The sequence below is a fragment of the Pogoniulus pusillus genome, chromosome 21, assembly GCF_015220805.1.
Source record: "Pogoniulus pusillus isolate bPogPus1 chromosome 21, bPogPus1.pri, whole genome shotgun sequence".
NCBI classification, from domain to species: domain Eukaryota; kingdom Metazoa; phylum Chordata; class Aves; order Piciformes; family Lybiidae; genus Pogoniulus; species Pogoniulus pusillus.
In genome coordinates this window covers 14,982,770-15,004,160 of record NC_087284.1, presented here as the reverse complement: position 1 = coordinate 15,004,160, position 21,391 = coordinate 14,982,770, and the positions used below count along the sequence as shown (strand labels likewise).

Genomic DNA, 21,391 nt, shown 5'->3' with positions numbered 1-21,391 from the left:
GATGAAGAACTTCTTCCCAACAAAACCCAGTAGCAGGATGACACCTCTTTCAGATTCTAACACATCTGACATCCATGTGATGTGTACATTTTTATACTCATTTATAACACCACAGGACTTTAGGTGTTTTGGAAAGGGAATGGGGTGGTCTTTTTGTTTGATTTTAAAAGGCACTGTTTACTTACGTGGACTACTTAGACCTGAACACAGCTCTAGAGGTAACAGCTTTGGACCTAGTTCATTATAGTCTCAACATGAGAAATAAGACAGCTCATGCATCCATAGCCTTTTTCAGTCTTACAATCAGTGCACATGACCTCCATTAAAGGGTTATTTTTTTGCTTTTTCATCTGAAACAAAAGAATCACTTGGAAGATTTTCCATTATCATCTTATTGCAAAAGGTAATCAACAGCAGTGTATCAAAAGTACCTAGCACTGTCTGGCATTACTGCAGACATGTATGAACCTCAGTACTAAAACATTTTGAAATCCTTTGTCCTGACTGAGCAGTACCTTTAAAGCTTGAACTTTGACTTACAATCCAATGAAAATCAGTGTAAAAGCGTTTGTGCTGTTAGAGCTGCAGCTGCCAACAGGACTATGATTTCTTTTAAATAAACCATTTTGCTGCAATGTGAACAAGGTTGAACTGAATGAATGGCAGTATTTAGATTAATTATCTTCTGGGAGCTTGAAGAACACATAGCTTAAATTAAGGGAGAGGGTACTGTGGTCAGAATTAAATCTCTGACAGGTCATGTTGTTGACTGGAAAACTTTCTTCTCAGATGAAGCAGGGTTTTGGTTTTCCCTGCAACAAAATAATTTCTAAGAATAATTACAAGTAATAATTGCTCAGCTAGAAAATACAAGTTCAGGTTCTTGAGGATGCATGAAAAAACCCACAGATTCATACAGAATCTGAACCCCTATAACTAAACTGTTTTAAAGGCTTTTAATACTGTTCATGAATAGGAGGAAAACAAGTCAACATAATTCATTTATCTACTAGCACTGCAATTTTTACCTGCATGTACAGCAAGTAAAAAAAAAGGCAGCACTATGTATTTCTATGTAGACTAGACTGAAGATAATTATGAATGCACACTCTGGCTGAACTTCAAGCATTCCAATTTTAAACAATTTATTTTGACTATGTGCATGTCAAAATGAAAGATTGCTGTCTGGATCCAGACATGCAGTATTAATACTGAACATGTGCATTCATTTCAGGTCAGCAGCCCTTCCAACTCCACTTCAGCAGGTGGTAGGAGTAGCAGGCTAATTAAAATCACTATTAAGTAAAGTTCACAATGGGCTATCTTTACAGACAGCTCCTGTACAGAAACATCACTGCAACCTAAGTATGTAGGCCACCTTTAATCAGGTCTGAAGAGAGCTGGTGGTTTATGTGAGGGGCAGTTCAGTTATGTTCCCTTCTGAATAACTTCTACACTTCCATGCTGACAACTGTTGTTTTTTTTTTCAAGGCAGCCCTTCCAAGATGAGTTAGATACTAAGGAAGGTACCAAAATACCTTTTCAAAATAATCTCACACTCAGATATTAAAGTAGTGGGGGAAAAGAAGTTAAGCTAAGCTCATTCTTGATTAGGTATTCCTCTGTGGTCACCTCAGAAACTGAGTGCCTTTCATAAGTGATACATCTGAGAACAGTGTAAATGAAGTCAAAGTAGCCTCAACCCAGATTACCTGATAAGACAGTGATTTAGTCATAGTTTTAGGGTAAACATGAACTTGTGTGTTTTGGTTTGGGGGGTTTTGTTTGTTTGTTATTGTGTGGGTTTTCTAACTTAACATTTCCATATTATGGTTTGGGAGTGGGTTTTTTCAGTTGTAGTCAACATGTACTACATTTAAGCCCAGAATTAATCTGATATTTTACAACACAAAAAGTGTTAGGAGTACTTCAGTTAGAGTATTTTGTACAGAACAACAAACAGTGCAGCCCACCAGCCTCATTCCTGCTGCTAAACAACATGGTGTGACCACCAGGCTGACCACAAGCAACAGTTTGAACTTCATCCTAATCAATGCTGTGGTTGCCATAGGGTAATACTGAAGAACTCCAAAATGCAACATTTAAAACACGTTTAAGTGAAACTGATCATTACATGAAATACATTACCAGAAAATAGTGACATTAATCTTTCAACTTGGAAGACAAGTAGGTCCTTTTTCTTCAGATTTGAAAGGGACAAAATGGAGAACTATTGCCATACCAATAGCAAGAATAGAATGGCCACTTTTATAAGCATTCCAAGAGAGGCACTAAACTTTCCTGAAGGGAATATATCAAAAAGATGACATACTGAAATGTATTATTTTCCAGTGTTTTAGAAACCACCTGATTCTCTGCATGCATTCTGAGGTCCTACAAAGGGAAATTTAAAGCATGGGCTAATCCCTTCTCTCTTGACAACCAGGAATAGCCAACACTCTTAGGCCTCTTTCATCCCTTTAGTGGCCAGTAAGAGCAGAACAATGGATGTACATTCCAACCAAGGACAAATATAAAGTATATTACAACCCACAGAGAATTTATTAATGAGCCTCCTGTGTATGTAATATGAGTTATGTTTGGCTAGACAAACAATATAGGATGGCACCTTGAGAACAAGTGCTGCTTTAGAATTATACATTCACATACTGTAAACAACAATAATAAACGCCACCCAAGTTTAAGCTTCTCCTCAAATAGCTGTTCATCTTTACAAGCCTGTAAAGTTTCCAGCACACAGAGTTTGCCAAAGAAGTCTCTTCATGGTTTATTCCAGAATGACACTTTACAAAGTACTATCCTCTCTTCAAGGGGTGACAATCAAAACATTTGCAAAACAACGCTCAAGGAACTGATGCAAAAAAAAAATTAGTAGACTACACAGAGGTTAAAAAGGTTATGGTATAGTATGCTGGAAGATATAAAAGTAGATCCATTGAAAACACATCTGAAACCTACCACATTGATCAGGCTTTAAATCTTTCTTTTTAGGAATCAGTTTATTGAGAATATGGTTTGCAACACAGATGGCACATGTGTTTTCAATACTCAAGTGTGTCTGACATAACTGGTACAACTTGGTATCAAATACCACAGTTTGTTTCTTAAGTCACACACTCCTTTGTATGTTTAGCAGGGGATTAGATAGTTCCACACTTTCTATACAGCACAGTGCATTTTTTGTTTAGTTCCTGATACCCAAAGTAGGCATCAAGGGGAATGGAATTGCTTTTACAAAAAGCTAGTGTGTATTAATTAAAAGGGGGGGGGGGGGAACAACACTTTAAACCATATTTTACAGGGACAAGCCTGATTAGGAGGCATTTTACAGTGTCTTGAATCTCACATTAAAAAAAACCCACACTAGTTCACATGAGTTTTTAACTTTTTTTAACTTTTGTTTTGGTTTTTTTTGTTTCCTGAAGCTCAGGAAAAAAAAAAAACCCCTTCCAGTTTGTATTTATCTTTCTTCTTTAAGTGCCTATTAGCAATAAGGATGAGCAATTATCAACACCTTCTTGAATCACTCTTTGGGCACAGGTGTCCAAGAAAAAGAGTTTTTCTCCCAAAGAAAAAAAAAAAAAAAAAAAAAAAAACCTCTAAATCAGTTCATACAAAAGCATTATTAAAACATTTCTTACAGAATCAAATTAATCATAATACAAAAGAATAAAGATCTTGCCTTAACAGCTTGACCTAACTATATATTACTAATTCATCCTAGAAGCTGTCTTAGAGTTATATAATCAACCAGGTTGGAAGAGAACTCCAAGATCAGCCAGTCCAACCTATCACCCAGCCCTAGCCAATCAACTAGACCATGGCACTAAGTGCCTCAGCCAGGCTTTTACTGAACACCTCCAGGGATGGCAACTCCACCACCTCCCTGGGCAGCCCATTCCAATGCCAGTCACTCCCTCTGGCAACAACTTCCTCCTAACATCCAGCCTAGACCTCCCCCAGCACAACTTGAGATGGTGTCCCCTTGTTCTATTGCTGGTTGCCTGGGAAAAGAGATCAACCCCCACCTGGCCACAACCTCCCTTCAGGTAGCTGCTTACTGCTTCAAAGCAAAGGCTGAAAAAGCTTGCAAAGTAAAAGAGTTACATTCAAGTAATTCTTCCAGATTCTAAACTGAAACTTTATTTTAAAGTCATTGCATCATAGGCAAGGATCAGCAGCTGTAGGTAGATACACACTACAGTTATGCATTTTTTTCTAAACTGAGGAAGTTTTCACCTAAGACAACAAATCTTCTTAGCTTTCCCGTTGTTAACAGATACAGACATCTTACTTTTTCCATCCAGCCTGTTACACTTTTAAGAGTAGTGTCTTAATTGTAAATATATGTTTACCAGAGAATTTGAGAGAGAATTCAGGAGGGACTCTCAAGGGGCTGAACAAAATATAACAGATATGTTTATCCCACTCCATTGGTATAAAAAACACTATATAGTTTGAAATACAGCTTGTTCTGGGCCCCCTTGCTTGCTTGTTTTCACCCCTGTCTCTCCTCTGGCCTTGCTTACTTCTTTCCACCAAATATTATTTCAGTTATTGGTAAGAATACTGACTAGGAGCAGAACAGATATTATTGTGAGCTGGCAACAGCTCTGTCCAGAGGGGTAGCTGTGCAGTTGTGTATGTATATATGTTTATTACCTTTTATAATTAGTCTACTTTTGTAAATAAGAATTTAATTTTACTTTCAAATTCTGAGTAGCTTGGTAATTTACTCTTTGGGGCTAACTCTCAAATTCTGTTAGTGCTGCAAAACCACCACACAGCCTCACATAACAAACTAATACAGATCACCATCACCTTCAAAATCACGTATGGTAAGGAACCATCTTCTGTTTGTTTCCCTCTGATATATAGTCTGAAAGAACACTTCTTCAATACAAGTGGAGTTTCCATAAACACTCTGTGAAAACATTTGTTTTAATAATGTTCTGCAGCTAGAGAATGTAAGAGTAACTGCTCAGTATTTCCTCAGAATCTTCCTACATGGAAGAGTCCCTGTGCCAGTATCTGCTAATATATTGTGTGTGTGTTTCGCTGTTGTGCTAGTTTGAAGCTAGCTAGAATGTTTTGGTGAGAAGGATTAGATCACAGGCTATGGAAGAGAAACAGTGCTGACATCTAATTCACTCATAGGCTTGCTGAGAGGTATAAGAACAAGAATCCAAACATAGATAAGGGAGTTGCAGCTGTTGTCTTCTTCTGCGGGAACTGGCTGAGCTGCATTTCTCTCTCTAGCCTCTCTGCCGTCTCTCTGATTAATCCACTCTGCTTCCTAACCCCCTGGCCGAACCTCCATTCTTCCTTGGGATTGGGGTAAGGTAGAGAAGGGGCAGGGTGGGAGAAGGTGGAAGGGGGGTTGGGAGCCCCTCCTGGGGACTCAGGTTTCTGGGAGGGCTGCTGTGTTTCTGTATTACCTTTTACCTTGTATGTTTCTGTATATAACTGTATATACTGTAAATATCTGCTTGTATATTCTGCTAAGCTGTAAATATAAGCTTCATTCAAATTTCCAGAGCTGGCTGAGTTTAGTCTGGGTGATCTCCAAAGGGGGCAGGGGCAGGGCAGGGAATACCCAAACCATCACAGTTGTGGTAGTCTTTTTATAAAATAAGAATCAGACCTTATGTCAGATCTTCCATTTGGTGTGTGCTAGGCTGCATACCTGGAACTCCAAGTACAAATTCACCAAGTCAGTGCCAGGAAGGAGTGTCAGACCAGAAATGTTGTATAGACACCATGCAAATCACTGATACACTAATGTGTTGTATACACACAATGCAAACTACCACTGATAATGCTAGTACAGGCGTGAACAGAGGCAGTAAACAGCAAGGTCTCAGGAAGTAAGTAACTTACATTAACAATTACAGAAATCCACATAATCATTACAGTAACATACAACTACAGCATTCAGCAACTACATCTATTCCCCCTCCCAAAAAAAAGAGAAAGAGAAAAAAAGTCTTCACTTAATGTGAATTATAAAAACATGAAATCCTACATGCAGACAGAAAAGATGCAGTCTGACAATATAAATGTCATTTTTGCACTTCACAGGCCCTCTGGAGTCTGACTTTTTTTTAATGTCAGAAAGCACAAGCTGCAGCTAAAGCAAACTTTATTCGTTTGTCAAAAGAATCCACATCTTTAAAAGATTTGAACTTTCCTGATGTACGTACCTGAGAGCCACAATCTCTAACGTGCTTGTAAGCATTACAGTAAAGCAAATGGGCTGCTCAGTGCATCGTGCTCTCCGCAGAGCCAACACCACTTGCTTACATTGCTCCTGAAGGAAAAACTCACACCCTCCTGATTGGACACAAGCATCTCCAGCTGCATCTCACTGCAAGCGGCTCAGCACCACACCCATAAGCTTTATTTGAATATGCTCTTCTCCATGAATGAACACTACTACGCTTACAAGAATACCACAGAGTCACTCCGAAGCCAAAAAGGCAGTTTTACAGAGGAATAAGTAAATAGTTACAACAATTTTAAGCTGTCCTAGCCAAGACTCTGAAAGCAAAGCATTGGTGTAACTAGCAAGAACATACATGGGCAACGATCATTAAGAAAAATCATACAAATCCCATCTAATCTCAAAAGACTTCCATACTAATCACTGCTTCATCTCTTTTGTGACCATATTTGACCTGACAAGGGATCTATTTTTTTCTGAATAATCTTCTAGGATATTTACACAAGCCTAATGTATGCACTGTTTCTGCATTATTAATAACTACATAGGAAACACTGAGAAATTTTACCTCACTTGTTAGGGCTGCCTCTGAACTTTGGAGTCCTCTCAATCAACGTGAGAAGTCCCTGAGCCCAGAAATCACTTGTATTGGGATCAATTAAGTGACTGAACTGAAAATAAAATTCAACAAAATGCCATTTTTAACCTAAATGTTAATTTAAACAGTTCTCATAACCAGCTTTCACTAACAGTTTCGGTGAAAGGTACACAGTGCCATCTAGCAGTGACTTACAGTATAGAGCTCACTATGACGGTAAGTTTGACACATTACTGAGTAAAGTCTTTACTCTTTGGAATGGGATGCCCAGGGAGGTGGTGGAGTCACCACCTCTGAAGGTGTTCAAAAAAAGCCTGGATGAGGCACTTACTGCCATGGTCTAGTTGATTGGACAGGGCTGGGTGATAGGGTGAACTGGATGATCTCGGAGATCTCTTCCAACCTGGTTGATTCTATGATTCATTTTAAATAAATTCAAATAAATCAGGGCAAAGTGACCCATATAATTGCTATCTAAAACCTAAAAGTTGACACTACAGATTGAATCTATATGAACAATCATCTTACCACTGACCTAAACTCTGGCAATCCGCAAGATGGGGAAAAAGTGTTTAGACACCTTCAATGGCTTTTTACATCTGCTTCCTAAAAGTACTCTGGAGAAGGTAAGTAAGAATTAGCAAAATGCTAATAGAGACCTGTATAGTTCTTGTATCACAAGTCTAACTAGAAAATTAAATTTTGACCTAATGTTCCCCTGAAGTTTTTTTTCTTTGTTGAATTTAAACAGCCAGGATTACTCTGCTTGTCATAGCTAGACTTTCAAAACATCTGAAGTTACACACAGCAATAAATTCAAGTTTTTCAAGCTATTGAGGGGAGGGAGGCAGATAATAGGCTACTTAAAAGCCCAGAAGACTGGCATCAAGATGGATTTTTTTAACCAGATCAAATTGCATAAAATATCTGCAGAAATCAATCACTGAACAAAACACTAAAATAAAGTGTTCCAAGTCTAAAGCTCTAATTTCACAAGCACGTACTTGAACCAGGCATAAGTAAGCCCTAGCACTAAATGAAAGGCAACCCACCTCCTGAGCAATCAGTCCCATTAATGCTCTGGCCTCTTTCTTTCACAATGTCTGAATACACAGATACATACTTCTATGGATTTGGCCAACTTTGCAATAAATCAAGCTAAGGAACTAACTGAGTTTTAGAGTTAGATGGCCAAAGCATTAAATATATATATATATATATATACCTGAGTGGTTTTGAAATTATAGCAGAAAAGGTAAAGGCAAACAACAAGTGTGATGTCAACCTTTGGCTTAGCAATTCAGAATTGATGTTACTGAAGAAAAGCTAGAATATTGCTATTATCAACAACAGCAGTGTCTCCAAATGAGCCACAAATCTTTAAAAACTCTACAAATTAGTAGCATTCAGTCAAGCTACACTAAAAATGGATGCAGAGAAGCAAGGTGTTCCGTTCAGAACAAGCTAGCACCAAGACTTCAACTTAGTCTAACAGCATCTCTCAACTATTTTTCTACATATGTGTTTCAGTTTGTCTCATTTTGTTTAAAAAGAAAATGTAACTGTCAGTTATGACAGTTATTCTCTAAAAGACTTTGGTTCAAATTTCAGCTGTTTTGGGACCTATGTCTGAAGGGATCATAAACCACATTTCAAATACGGCATCAAAAATCCATCTCGTAGCCGCTTATCAGAACAGTACACAAGATAAAGGGAATAACACAGGTGAAGATTGATGCAAATTAACTGGAAATATCCACAAAAGAGGAACACAAAAGATCAGAGATCCAGTGTACATAACCTATGAAAGAAGCTTTTAGGAATTAGGTCTGTTTAGCCTAGACACAAGATGTCTAGGGGGAGAAGTGATAAAGGCGTTCAATATGTCATGGTATGAAGATGAATCAGATGTTCCCCATACCTACTAAAGAAAACACAAGCAGCTATAGTCTTGTGCTAAAAGACTTAGTTTACACATTTGGAAGCACTTTTCAACCAGAAAGGTCATTAATCACCTAAATAGGGTTGCAAGTTCTCCATGGCCAGCTTTCAACAACCAGCTGAAACAAGTGTTGGTGAAAGGCCCAGCCCTAGGCATGAAAGCTCAAGCAGGCAGGGGCCTTTTGGCCTATGATCTGTGACAGACTGCAGCAGTCTAAGAGGAGGCTCTGCCCATCGTGAACACAAACATACAACCTACTCCCTACAGGTGGTCAGGGAAAACCACCTTACTTAAAATTCCTCTCTCCATACAACTCTGCATCAATTTACACTTCACAAATCAACTACTCTTCCTATACCCTATGCCTGACTGCCTGCCAGCAGGTGAGCAGCATCACACTGAGGTGCTATTAAACTATGAGAATTTCTCTCCAGCTCACAGAACAGCAGAGGTGAAGCTCACAGTCCCCTCCATTTAAACATCCATCTGTCTCAGGAAAGTGAGAAAGCACTGACTGCACTGAAAAACTACAGACGGCCACTTACACGAGACGATGCTGGTGCTCTGCTCTGATGTGTTTGTACTTGGAAAATCATGAATAGACCCAAAGCAATTCTGGAAACACATCAAGTTTGCAACAAGCCTTATATATACATATATATAAAACAAAAGACAAGTGTCAAAGCACTTGTGGAGAACCAAAGTCATTTTTCTCTTTTAATGAAAAATTTTGCTAAGAGTTTTCCCTATTCTACTATAATGGTACAAAGACTGTTTGGAGCTATTGAGATTATATCACTAGAGCTGTCTAAGATGTAAAACTTTTTTATCTTCCAGTTAGAAGACTTCTAAAGCATATTCAGTTAATATCCTACTTTCATCTCTATCAGTCACAAATGTCTCAAACCTCTAAACAAACCCTGGATGCTGAAATTTAGCAACATCTAACAGTCTACCTCTTCACATCCACAAACAGTAAATTAATTTTTCAAAGCATGATACACAGAAAAATGCCAACCCATAAACAAACAGAGATTCAAAAGTCAACTATCACTTAGGGAATCAATTAAAAACAAGCACACTTTTAACCTTAAAGTCCAGCCAACAAAAGCTGAGGGTCCAAAATGCCTAATAAAATCAGCAGCCAAGTGATCTGTCTTCTATTAAATTGCAAGCCAAAAAACTCACTTCTCTATACACCAGTGTCTCACACCAATCAACAGCAATTCAGTTTTGGCACGATTAACTCAAAGCCTATTTATAGTCATCCAAGATAAAGTTTCTGCTTTTCTGCTTAGTTTCTTTCTATAAGCAAATTCCAAAGCCAGGGATTTGACACACAAGACAAATACTAATGTGTTCTGCTTAAACAGATGAAGCCTGTTCCTCAGCCCTTACACTTAAAGCTCTAAGTTCAACTGGCTGCACACAAATGCTGTAAGATTCACAGAAGCATGTAGAAGCTCCATGGATGGGCATTTCTGCAGACAAGTCATACCCCATCTATCAGCAATGTTGTAAAGACTGTACCAGCTAACCCAGCTTAATGTCCCCGTGGCTGTTTGGTCACAGCACCCAGCCTGCTTTACACAAGTGTTTGAAATAAGCACACACACAAAAAAAAGTTCAATAGAAGTGACAGACGAGGTTGAAATTTCTGAACAGCTGCACAAATCATTTATGCCAATATAAGACATTCCAAGACAACTTTGTGATGTAATAAGTAATTTCTTTGCATCACAGACACAGGACCAGCTTACCACAACGCCATTCCACCAACACAGAGATCCTTCTCTGCAAACTCAAATGCTTCCCAGTGCACAACTCTACTGCTCCTAAGAGGTACAACAGACTGTTCTTTGACAACTCTGAAAGGGAAACTGAAGAGTCCGACACAAAATCTAACTGCAGCTAAAAAGTGGTACCTGTAAAACAAAATACAACTTCAAACCTTTGTAATACACAATAGCAAAGCTCTCAACTAAATGGTCATAAGATCAGAGTAACAGAATGATTTAAGTTCAAGTTGATTAATGAAAACCACAAGACTGCACTTCAATTTTGAATAATCCACTCTCCATGAATTAAAATCAGCTGAATCGTAATGGAAAGGTTAAGCACCCTGCTGAGAGATAGAGCGAGGGAGCATTCCCCAGGCAGGGCAGGGAGCAGGCGAGCCCCAGCCCGCCACTGCCGAGCCAATGCTCCCACCTCTTGGCTCCTGCTGGTACAGCACCCAGCCCTGCCAAGAAAGTCGAAAAGGTTACAAGCCTGAAGTACTTCGTGCATTACCTGATCCTGACTTTTTTCCTGTGCGTACATTTCGATAGAAAGAAATCATAAGGGTTCATCTGAAGTGGCTCTTGGCAATCGTGCCTGGGGAGACACAATGCTCTATCACGAAATAAACAAAACCAAACGAGTCATTTTTAAAAGCTCAAACAAAAAGCACAGGCAATTTAAGATAGCACCAGATATGTTACATGGATTCTGGGAAAGAAAAAAAAATCTACATGCATTGTTACATATATCCTGGCTTGTACTAGAAATACTACGTCGAGCAGGAGTAGGGAGGTGATTGTCCCCCTGTACCCAGCACTGGTCAGGCCACACCTCAAGTACAGTGTCCAGCTTGGGGCACCTCAATACAAGAGAGATGTTGAGGTGCTGGAGTGACTGCAGAATAGGGCAATGATGCTGGTGAAGGGCATGGAGGATAAACCTTACAAAGAGCAACTGAAGGAGCTGGGGCTGTTGAGTTTGAGGAAGAGACTAAGGGGAGATCTCGCCACTCTCTACAACTACCTGAAAGAACATTGTAGAGGTTGGTGTTGGTCTCTTCTCACAACTGGGAATGGCCTCAAACTGCACCAGGGTAGGTTTAGACTTGACATTAGGAACAAATTTTTCACAGAAAGTAGTTACACATTGGAATGGGCTGCCCAAGCAGGTGGTTGAGTCACCATCCCTGTATGTGTTTAAAAGTCACTTAGATGTGGTGCTTGGGGACATAGTTTAGAGGTGAACTTTGTAGAATAGGGTTAATGGTTGGACTTGATGATCCCAAGGTTTTTTTCAACTGAATGATTCTATGGTTACTTGTCTCCTTGTTGACAGGACTTGTTTTCACACTTGGGAACCACAGAAGCACCAGGTTTGCATGACCATAACCCAAGTTGGTTGTGACAAAAGACACAGAAGTTACGCTCAGTTCCGTTAAGCAGGAAAAGCACCGAATCAGATTTGTGCCTCTTATCCATTTAGTGAATTTCTACTGTCTCTAGCCAGCCTCCATAATCACACAGCAATCCTTTCTTAAAACACCCTCAGGCCTGATAGGAGAATATAGGTTATTGCTATGTATTTAGAAACACAGTACAATTCAAGAGCTTGCTACAGTTGAAAATTCTAATCAGCAACAAGTCAGAAACTAAGTCACTTCAGCTTGCCATGTCTCCTATAATACACAACGCACTGCAGCTCACACTTGCACAGGCACCCACACTGCAGTTGTTACAAAGTACTCCTCAAACACATTAAAAACATCTTAATGCAAAGTTGCACAGCAAAGGCTTTTAAAGCCTTATGGCAAAGTTATGGCAATGAACTCACAGCTAAGCTTCACCATTCTTGGCAAATGAAACTGCAAATTATAGCAAGAGCCTACAGTAAACACTAACTCTTCTCCACTATTCCCCAGTCATCTATCGTAACAAAGAAGTTTTTTTCAGCTGCTCTGACAAATGGTCTAATCAAAATACGATCCTGCTCCCACCTCTGAAAATATATGGTAAAAAATCTGGTCTGTTCTCCCATTCACTTCTAAAAATTTTGTATAGCAGAGAGAATAATGAGAAACCTGAGACTGTCTCAGCAGAGCACTCTGCAAAGCTCCATATCACCTGTATGTCCATATGGAACTCACTTAATCACTACTACTTATGCTTCATTTACTGATTGCTTAACCATCTACTAGAGGGACACATAGCAGATATGACGATGCATGTTACCAGAAGCTGAAATTTACCTTTCATGGTTCAATCCTTTTCAGATTCATTCTTCTGGATTACATGAAGCTGAGCACAGTCGGAACTACACCTTACTGCACAACCACTAGAGCATGCAGTCATTTGCTCTACATCTGGAATTACCCCCAAAAAAGTATTCATGCTTAAATTTACCTACATACTCTCTCTAAAGGTGTCTCTGAAAATGTTGTGCATGTAGGATTTATGCAGGCTTTCAGGCCTCCTCCCAACTGCTAAAGAAAAACACTAAAAAGAAAACAAAGAAATCAATTCAATTTATACGAACTGTGAAACAGGTGATTTAAAGTGTGATAAACAGAAAAAAACAGCACACACTTGTCAGACCAAGGCTTAACAGCAGTGATACAGGAAGCTGTTAGGGAAAAACACACAGTCGTTCTTTCTAGTTGTCCCATAAACAGAGGAAACATTTTCCAGTTTGAGGATTAAGAGTCCTACATACCCAAAGCAGATACACCACTTAACAGGAAGCTGCCTAATGGGGGTAAGAAGTGGGTGCTGAGAAAGCTGAGGTAGGAAAAACTTCCCACCAACGGCTCTATATATAATCTTGTACCAAACTCTAAGTCAGAAGTGGCCAACTCCTGCCACACACATGCTAGGAAGTTTTACAGGGAGCACAGGAGCAGTAATAGAGTAACACACAGCTGCCAAAACTGCCAATTATTCCATAGTTCACAGAGGGCTGTGGAACATGCGCAGCTGTGGATCAATCACGGCATGTTGTAATATTAACTCTACACTCCAGACCCATCATCCCACTTCCTGCTTCAGTGGACACTTGAGGCTGCACTAGGAACACCTGTATTCATCCCAAATATCTGTGAAATCTTGATTGTCTTCATTCACAGATTTGTTTCATCCCATGGATGGATATCTTTAGTTTTCCCTCTATGTCTCCTTTTGCCCTCTCATCTCATCCTCTTAACCATGTCACCACCACAGCATTTTCAGATTCTAATGCGATGAATTCATACCCTCAACGATTATTTCAGCAGCAGCAAAAGGGGACTAGACACAACACAACCCACCAAACTCACAATCCAAGCATTCACACTAAGTGCATGTGACAGAGAAGGGTTTTCAAGCCTAAGCACCAAGAATCAAAAGACCTTGTGATAGTAAGAAACCATATCACTGGATGTGTTAAGATACTTATTTCACCTTAACAAGAGGTATAGAAATAAATTACTGCCTCTTTCAGTACCAGCAACCAAAATCTTTTGCATTCAGATTATCAGTCAGTTTGAATTTGAAAAAGGAACCTGTTGGGAGAGTGGTTAGGCAGGTAAGGTTCTCAAGCAATGCAGAAATCACACAGGATTGTGATTTTACAAGTGACAGACAACAAGGGAATTCTACAGCAAGGGTACAAAATTACATAGGATTTACACCTTAGCTCACTTGTAACCATTGCTGTGGGGCTACACAGAGAATGACAGTCTCATGGCTGCAGTGCTGCTAGGGAAAACAGAATTGCCTGGATTATTCTATTTAAATGCCCTCCTTAAAAAAAAAATAAAGAAAAAAGATTCTTTTTTTTTTTTGGTCAGTGCAATCACAGTCATTTGAAAAGTATAGCAAGGACTAAACTTGAATTAACTAACTGCTAAAGCTAAATACCAAGCACTTAGATGACGTTTATTTTATCTTAAAAATGATTACTTAAAAAACCCTCAAAGGATAGCCACAGCACCCCAAAACTACAAGGCACTCATTACAGCTTATTCTACATGATGCTTTTGAAGCAACAGAGAAGCATAATCAGCAGGGTGAAGAGAGGAAAATGGAAATATCAGCTGTTGATTCTGAGCAGCTAAAAGCATACAATAGAATGCAGCAGGAACCTTGGTCAAAAGACTTCAACCACTGCTATGCAAGGCTGCCAAATGTTTATCATGCAGCGACCTGTTTGAGATCTCCATTTTAGGACAAATTAAATCAAAGTCTAAAAATATTAGAATTTTATTGTGCAGTAGACAAGTACTTCCAAAACAAAGCACCAGGTTCTGAATTGCAATTCACAAGCCATGAGTGAACACCTGTAAAATCTTAGTCATTATCTTTATTTTCCATTTGTATGTATAAAATAGATGATGCAGCACACTGCATCTGTATGGAGATAGCCAAAGTCTGAGAAAGCAGGGTTCATGCAACAGAATGAACACGAGCTAATGCCTTTTAACACTGAAGTCTACACTAGATCGTAGCACCCCATCTTTTTCAACAGCAGATTATGTTTCCTTTTACATCCATCTTCTTTTCAACATGAGGTGGTAAGCAGACCAGAGCATTTGTTCTTCCCTTGTCTTTTTCCTTCTTTCTTCTGCTCAAATTTGCTGTTTGATTACATAGTCTTAAGGATACCTCAGCTATATCCATTGGTAAATGAAACTGACAAGTGTTGTGAAAATTAACAAGTAGTAACAAAGAGAATTTCTTTAACAGTATTTCCAAAGAGTATATGAGATTTGCCTTAGAGAAATGCATACATATTCTGCACAGCAATTTCAGACTTGGGACAGAACATGAACTATAAATAGAATCATAGAATCAACCAGGTTGGAAGAGACCTCCAAGATCATCCAGTCCAACCTAGCACCCAGCCCTATCCAGTCAACTAGACCATGGCACTAAGTGCCTTATCCAGTCTTTTCTTGAAGACCTCCATGGACGGTGCCTCCACCACCTTCCTGGCAAATCTCACTGATGTAAGTTCTGCCAAAACTACTACAACTACAGAAACAAGGCAAGCTCTTCAAGAGGCACAGAAAGGTACTCACAAAAAATACAGCATCTTTCCATCCAACAACCTTGCAGAAAAAATATGCAAGTCAGAAAAAAGGATGCCTGAACAAAAACTAGTCTAAAGTTACATAGATAAAGCTTAAGTTCTATAGTATCACATGCCTGCTGAATTAACAAGGAAACAACAACACTCCTCTTAGCTTCTGGAATCCCATGCTATAAGAGGAAAAAGTTCCCTGCCAACACTTATTTCTAGAGAAATACAAGTACAGTGCAAATAAAAGCTAGGAACAGTTTAATAACGGGTTTTGCTTCCTCTTCATAAAAGGAAAAGTTATTGTTCATTCTTCTGGTATTTGCAAGCTATTAGTAATGTCTTCAAACACACCACCTCTACCCAAGCATGTTTTGCAGTGACTGAAGAGAGAATGTTATGGACCTGAACAGCCTCAAGCCAGAAGTAATTATTACAAAATAACAAGCATGTCTAACTGCTTGGTCTAGCAGAACGCATTCAAGAAAGCTGGGTCAAAAACCATTCATTCAACAGAACTAGAAACCTGTAGAGGTCAACAAATGCCAATTCAACTGTTCACTTCAGAAGTCTATTCCTTGTACGACTACAGGTTTGGTTCCATTTTTCAAAGAGAACATACTGTGAAGTGGCACATAGACTGAATTTCTTCTGCAAACAAACATCTAGCTCACAGTATTTGACAGTTCCCAGCTCGCCCCCTTCCTCTTTTTCACAGTAGGCAGTAATGTCTGTAGCATGAGAGTTTCTTCTTCCTCCAGGCTGTATCTCAAAGGGAGAACTCTAGTAGATCTGCAGGCATATCTAAGCTATATAGAGAGTCATGCTGCCAAGAAAACAAAACCAGTTTTAGAACCAGTAAAGCCACCTTCAGCTATACCACTTCCACAACATGAACAAGCACCATGGTACAACCCTACACTGATAGCAGCTGGTCCACACACTTTTGCGTGATTCAGACTAACAGAGGAGCTTTGTGTTCCTGCTGGGTGGTATGCAAGATTTGTTCAGAATACTGCCTACCTCCATTGTAAAAGCAAGTACAAAAATAAGTTCAGCTTTTCTGCTGTTTCCTTTTTGCCTTTAAGCTGATGAAGCTCCCGATTTTAAACTGGCATTGCTTTTACTGCACTATTTGTACACTGCAAATTCACACTGCGCTCTCTCTCTAGACAAAGTTAAGTCTTTGCTGTGAAAAACTGCAGCACAGCCCTCAGCTTTCAACCACACCTGAAAGCAGTATTTTTGTATAAAAGGTCTTCATACAGAATGAGCATTCTAGAAACAGATAGAGGCAAGGAAGAAAAATAAATAATCCAGTAAAAAGAAAACCCACACCACTTTATCTCCTAAACAGAGCTCTTAGCGAGAGCACAGTAAACTCCTTGCAATAAAGAAAGATAGGATATAGTATGAAGAAGTAATCAACAATTATTCCTGTATTTAGAATAAATTATAACAATGTTCAGTTTCAGTTAACTTCTAGTTAACAATGAGTGTCTGTCTGATTCTGCTTTGCTTTTATTTCTTTCCAATCTTGTAACTAGAAGACAGTAAAAACAGTGCTTGGCCATTTCCTTTATGATGGGAAAGCAACTGCAATTAAAGCTCACCTCATATTCCCTAGAGAACTTCATTCCAGCATCTTTTCAGCAAGTGTTGTTGAACCAAGCTCAGGAACACCTACTAAACAGGCTAAAACACCAAGCAATAGCTGTCCAAGATTCTATGACAAGAGATTATCTTTGACCTTAGTAATTTTTTTTACCTTTTCCTCAACTTCTGGCAACAAATTCTTTCCAACAAATTATAGCAACAGAGGCCCTGAAGTAGACAAAATTGCCTATGAAGATTTTTTTTTGGTGTTGTGTTAAGTAATATTGTTTAATTTAAAGAAATATTTGAAATGTGGATAATGTTAAGCAATACTTACTAACCACTAAATCTCTTGTTGACATTCTGTTTGAACTTCCCAAAGGACTTGCTATAAGAAATAATAAAATGTCTTCTTAAAAAGAGATTTATGAGCCATAGTCAAGAAATGTTGGGAAACTCTCTACACTGGCATTGCTTCTACAGAAAGCTGGGCAGCATGAGCAGCCAGTTATGCACCAGATGCTAAAAATCTTAACTGCCACTTTTTTAAGAGCAAGACTGTGATGTCTTTTGTCTCACTGCACACCTCTAACAAGTGACTAGCTCCATTTTTTCTGTACCTTCCTACTAGGTATTGCTGTCTGCAACCAGGATTTTCAATGAACCTTCTCGTCTTCAAGCTGAAGAAATTCAGTCTTTCCAGTCTCTATCACGTGCTCCCAAAACTATCTTGATGGTCCTCCACGGGACTCACTTCACTACATCAACCTCTTTTTTTCCCTGGAGAGCCAAAAACTAGGCCAAAGGTGAACGCAGTTACTCTAAACACTGCCTCACAAGTACCACAGAGCTGAGGGACCACTTAACCCAGACCTGCTGGCTATACTCTTGCTAATACAGCCCAGGATACAGTTTGCCCTTTTTAGCTACAAGAGTACATTGCTGACTCATTTTCAGCCCTTGTCTACCTCAATCCTAGACTCTTTTCATGCAAAGCTGCTTTCAGTTAAGGTCTCTCTGAACTGGTTTTCAGCCTATCAACCACTTCCCCCAGTTTTTCACAATCTTGCTGAAGGTACATTACATGCTGTCTTCCAAGTCCATTACAGACATTAACTAGATCAGTCCCATGTGAACCCCTGAAAGACGTTATAATTTTTGTGGAAAGTGCATACCTCCTCCAGAGCTGTACTAAGAGCCACCTGGGTTCCCTAAAATAGTTCAGCACTTGAGTAATTCAGTATTTAGTTTCTACTTAGATACAGAGATATCAGCTGCAAAATAGAAAAACGAGGTGTAAGTGTTTAGCATTAACATGAGATATTGAAGGAAAGAAACGAGCATTGTGTGAAATTAGGAATAAAATGCTTCTGGTGAAATGTCAGGAAAGACAACTTTGCAATCTTTCAGTACAAGGACAAGTGTAAATGCAAGACAAACCAAAACCTGAATTAATAAATAAAAAATAACTTTTTTTTCCCACTAGCCATAAGCTACACAAAAGTATTCAGATAATAATTCCACACTGAAACGTGACATGATCGGTTTTCAGCTTCCTACAGCTTTCCTTTCAGCACATTTTGCTTTACGGAGATGAAGTGTGGCCAGCACAAACACAGGATTGTGGGTTTTGCTCAGAGCTGGAGAGGCAGATGATGTTGACAGGGAGTCTTTTAAAGTATTTGGAAGGAAGAGAAAAAAAGCATTTTCAGCACTTTCATGTGTATAAGATAAAAAGCTGTATCATCCCACCTTCGTCATACTGAAAGTCTCTCCTGAAACAAAGGATCATCCACATAGAACAGTTCACCTCTGCTCCAGCAACCAACACACACCAAGTGGCAACACACTTCCTTGGTCTCTCTCTCTCGGGCTTCAGCAATTACAACCAGAGAACCAGTCAGATTCTGCCCAAGAATAACTTTTCCCTTCCACTCTTATGAAAAGCTTTTCAATTAAGTTCTATAAGCAAAATGCTTACAAAAGGCACTGCAAGCTGTTTATTAGATGGCTACTCTGTCAGGAAAACTTAACCATCCTGAAAGCACCCATCTTGCAGTGATTCTGCTTAATGCCAGGAAAACACCTCCTCACCCCTAAATCAAAATCAGATCAAAAAGCTAATTCAGACTGAAAACACAATGACAGCTTGAGAGCTCTGAACACTTACTCCACAACAATCTGAATTATGGAATTTGTTTGATATTGTTACCTGTAATTTTGTATCCATAGGCAGCCAGCTGTCCAGCCATATATTCGCCATCTGAATTATTGTGAGAACATCCCCATGTACGGATCCAGATTTTCTGAACACCAGGGATAATGCTAAGCAAAAATTTTTGAAAAAAGCAAGTTAAAAGATAGGCAAGCTTCCCCTTTAAGCCCACTGAACAGACTCAGTTGATTGAAATCCCCTAAATAAAAAATTAAGCAACACAAACAGTAAAATTCCAAACAGTTAGGAAAAAACATCAGAATTATTTCATTTTAGTGTAGTGGATATTAGGTCTAGCCAGGATAGAGCGGAGAAGAGGAGGCTCAGGGGTGACCCATTGCTGTCTATAACTACCTGAAGGGAGGTTGTAGCCAGGTGGAGGTTGGTCTCTTCTGCCAGGCAAGAAGCAACAGAACAAGGGGACACAGTCTCAAGTTGTGCCAGGGGAAGCAGAGACTGGATGTTAGGAGGAAGTTGTTGGCAGAGAGAGTGATTGGCATTGGAATGGGCTGCCCAGGGAGGTGGTGGAGTCACTGTCCCTGGAGGTGTTCAAGAAAAGACTGGCTGAGACACTTAGTTCCATGGTCTAGATGACTGGATAGGGCTGGGTGCTAGGCGGGACTGGATGATCTTGGAGGTCTCTTCCAACCTGGTTGATTCTATGATTCTATTTTTTGTGTTTGTGACTAGAACAGTGTTGCAAATACACCTGTGCTTCAGCTGCTGTTAAACAGTACTTGCGAAGCACCAAAACCTTCCGTTTCCATGTGCTCCACTCCCACTACAAGCAGACTGAAGATGGCCAACAAGCTTTAAGGAAGCATGGACAGAATAGCTGACCCATATTAACCAAAAGGATAACCCATGCCAGATGACATCATGCTCAGCAATAAAAAAAAACTAATGAGGGTTTGGTCTTTCCAAACTAGACATTGTCCTGAGACTGACTGGTCTGTGAGAGGTACCAAGTGATTGCTTTTGTATCATTAGAGGTTTTTCACTTTCTCCTTCACTTAAAATGTCTTTATCTCAACTCACAAGTTTTATTACTTTTGCTCTTCCAATTATCTCCCTCAGCCCACCGGGAGGAGTGAGCAAATGGTTGAGTGGCTGTGTAGTACTTGATCAGGGTCAATCAAAGAATCAACCACGTTGGAAGAGACCTCCAAGATCATCCAGTCCAACCTAGCACCCAGCCCTGTCCAATCAACTAGATCATGGCACTAAGTGCTTCAGCCAGGCTTTTACTGAACACCTCCAGGGATGGTGACTCCACCACCTCCCTGGGCAGCCCATTCCAATGCCAATTACTCTCTCTGCCAACAACTTCTTCCTAACATCCAGCCTATACTTTCCCCAGCACAACTTGAGACTGTGTCCCCTTTTTCTATTGCTGGTTGCCTGGGAGAAGAGACCAACCCCCACTTGGCTACAGCCTCCCTTCAGGTAGTTGTAGACAGTAATGAGGTTACCCCTGAGCCTCCTTTCTCCAGGCTAAACAACCCCAGCTCCCTCAGCCTCTCCTCATAGGGTTTGTGTTCCAGGCCCTTCACCAGCTTTGTCGCCCTTCTCTAGACACGTTCCAGTATCTCAACAACTCTCTTGAATTGAGAGGCCCAGAACTGGACACAGTACTCAAGGTGTGGCTTGACCAGGGTTGAGTGGCATGAATCATTTTAAGAGGCATGAATGAGTTTCACAACCTAAGTTTGATGTGTTTTCTTGGATCAAAACCACTAAAACATAGCCTTTTAAGTAACATATATTATCTGAATACTTGGGAGAATGGAGTGCTAGTGAAAAGTATCTATAGACCATCACCAGTTCAGGTGTACATACACTTCTGGCAGAATGGGATCCATGTACCTTTGTGGGGCTCCACATAAATGTGCTTTGTTATGTTTATAAAATCTCCTTTGAATACTAATGAAAATTTAAAATTGCTGAAACTAAAAAGGGGGAAGG

At 39.7% G+C, this 21,391-nt stretch overlaps 1 protein-coding gene across 7 annotated transcripts in view; it reads right to left on the bottom strand.

The window, feature by feature from the left end:
• Nucleotides 1-21,391, bottom strand: part of CDKAL1 (CDK5 regulatory subunit associated protein 1 like 1) — a 435,672-nt gene that overhangs the window by 408,413 nt on the left and 5,868 nt on the right. For all 7 annotated transcript variants that reach the window (XM_064161063.1, XM_064161059.1, XM_064161062.1 and 4 more), the window contains one exon: nt 19,424-19,536. In XM_064161063.1, the coding sequence (XP_064017133.1) occupies nt 19,424-19,536 (113 nt within the window). The remainder of the gene's footprint in view (nt 1-19,423; nt 19,537-21,391) is intronic.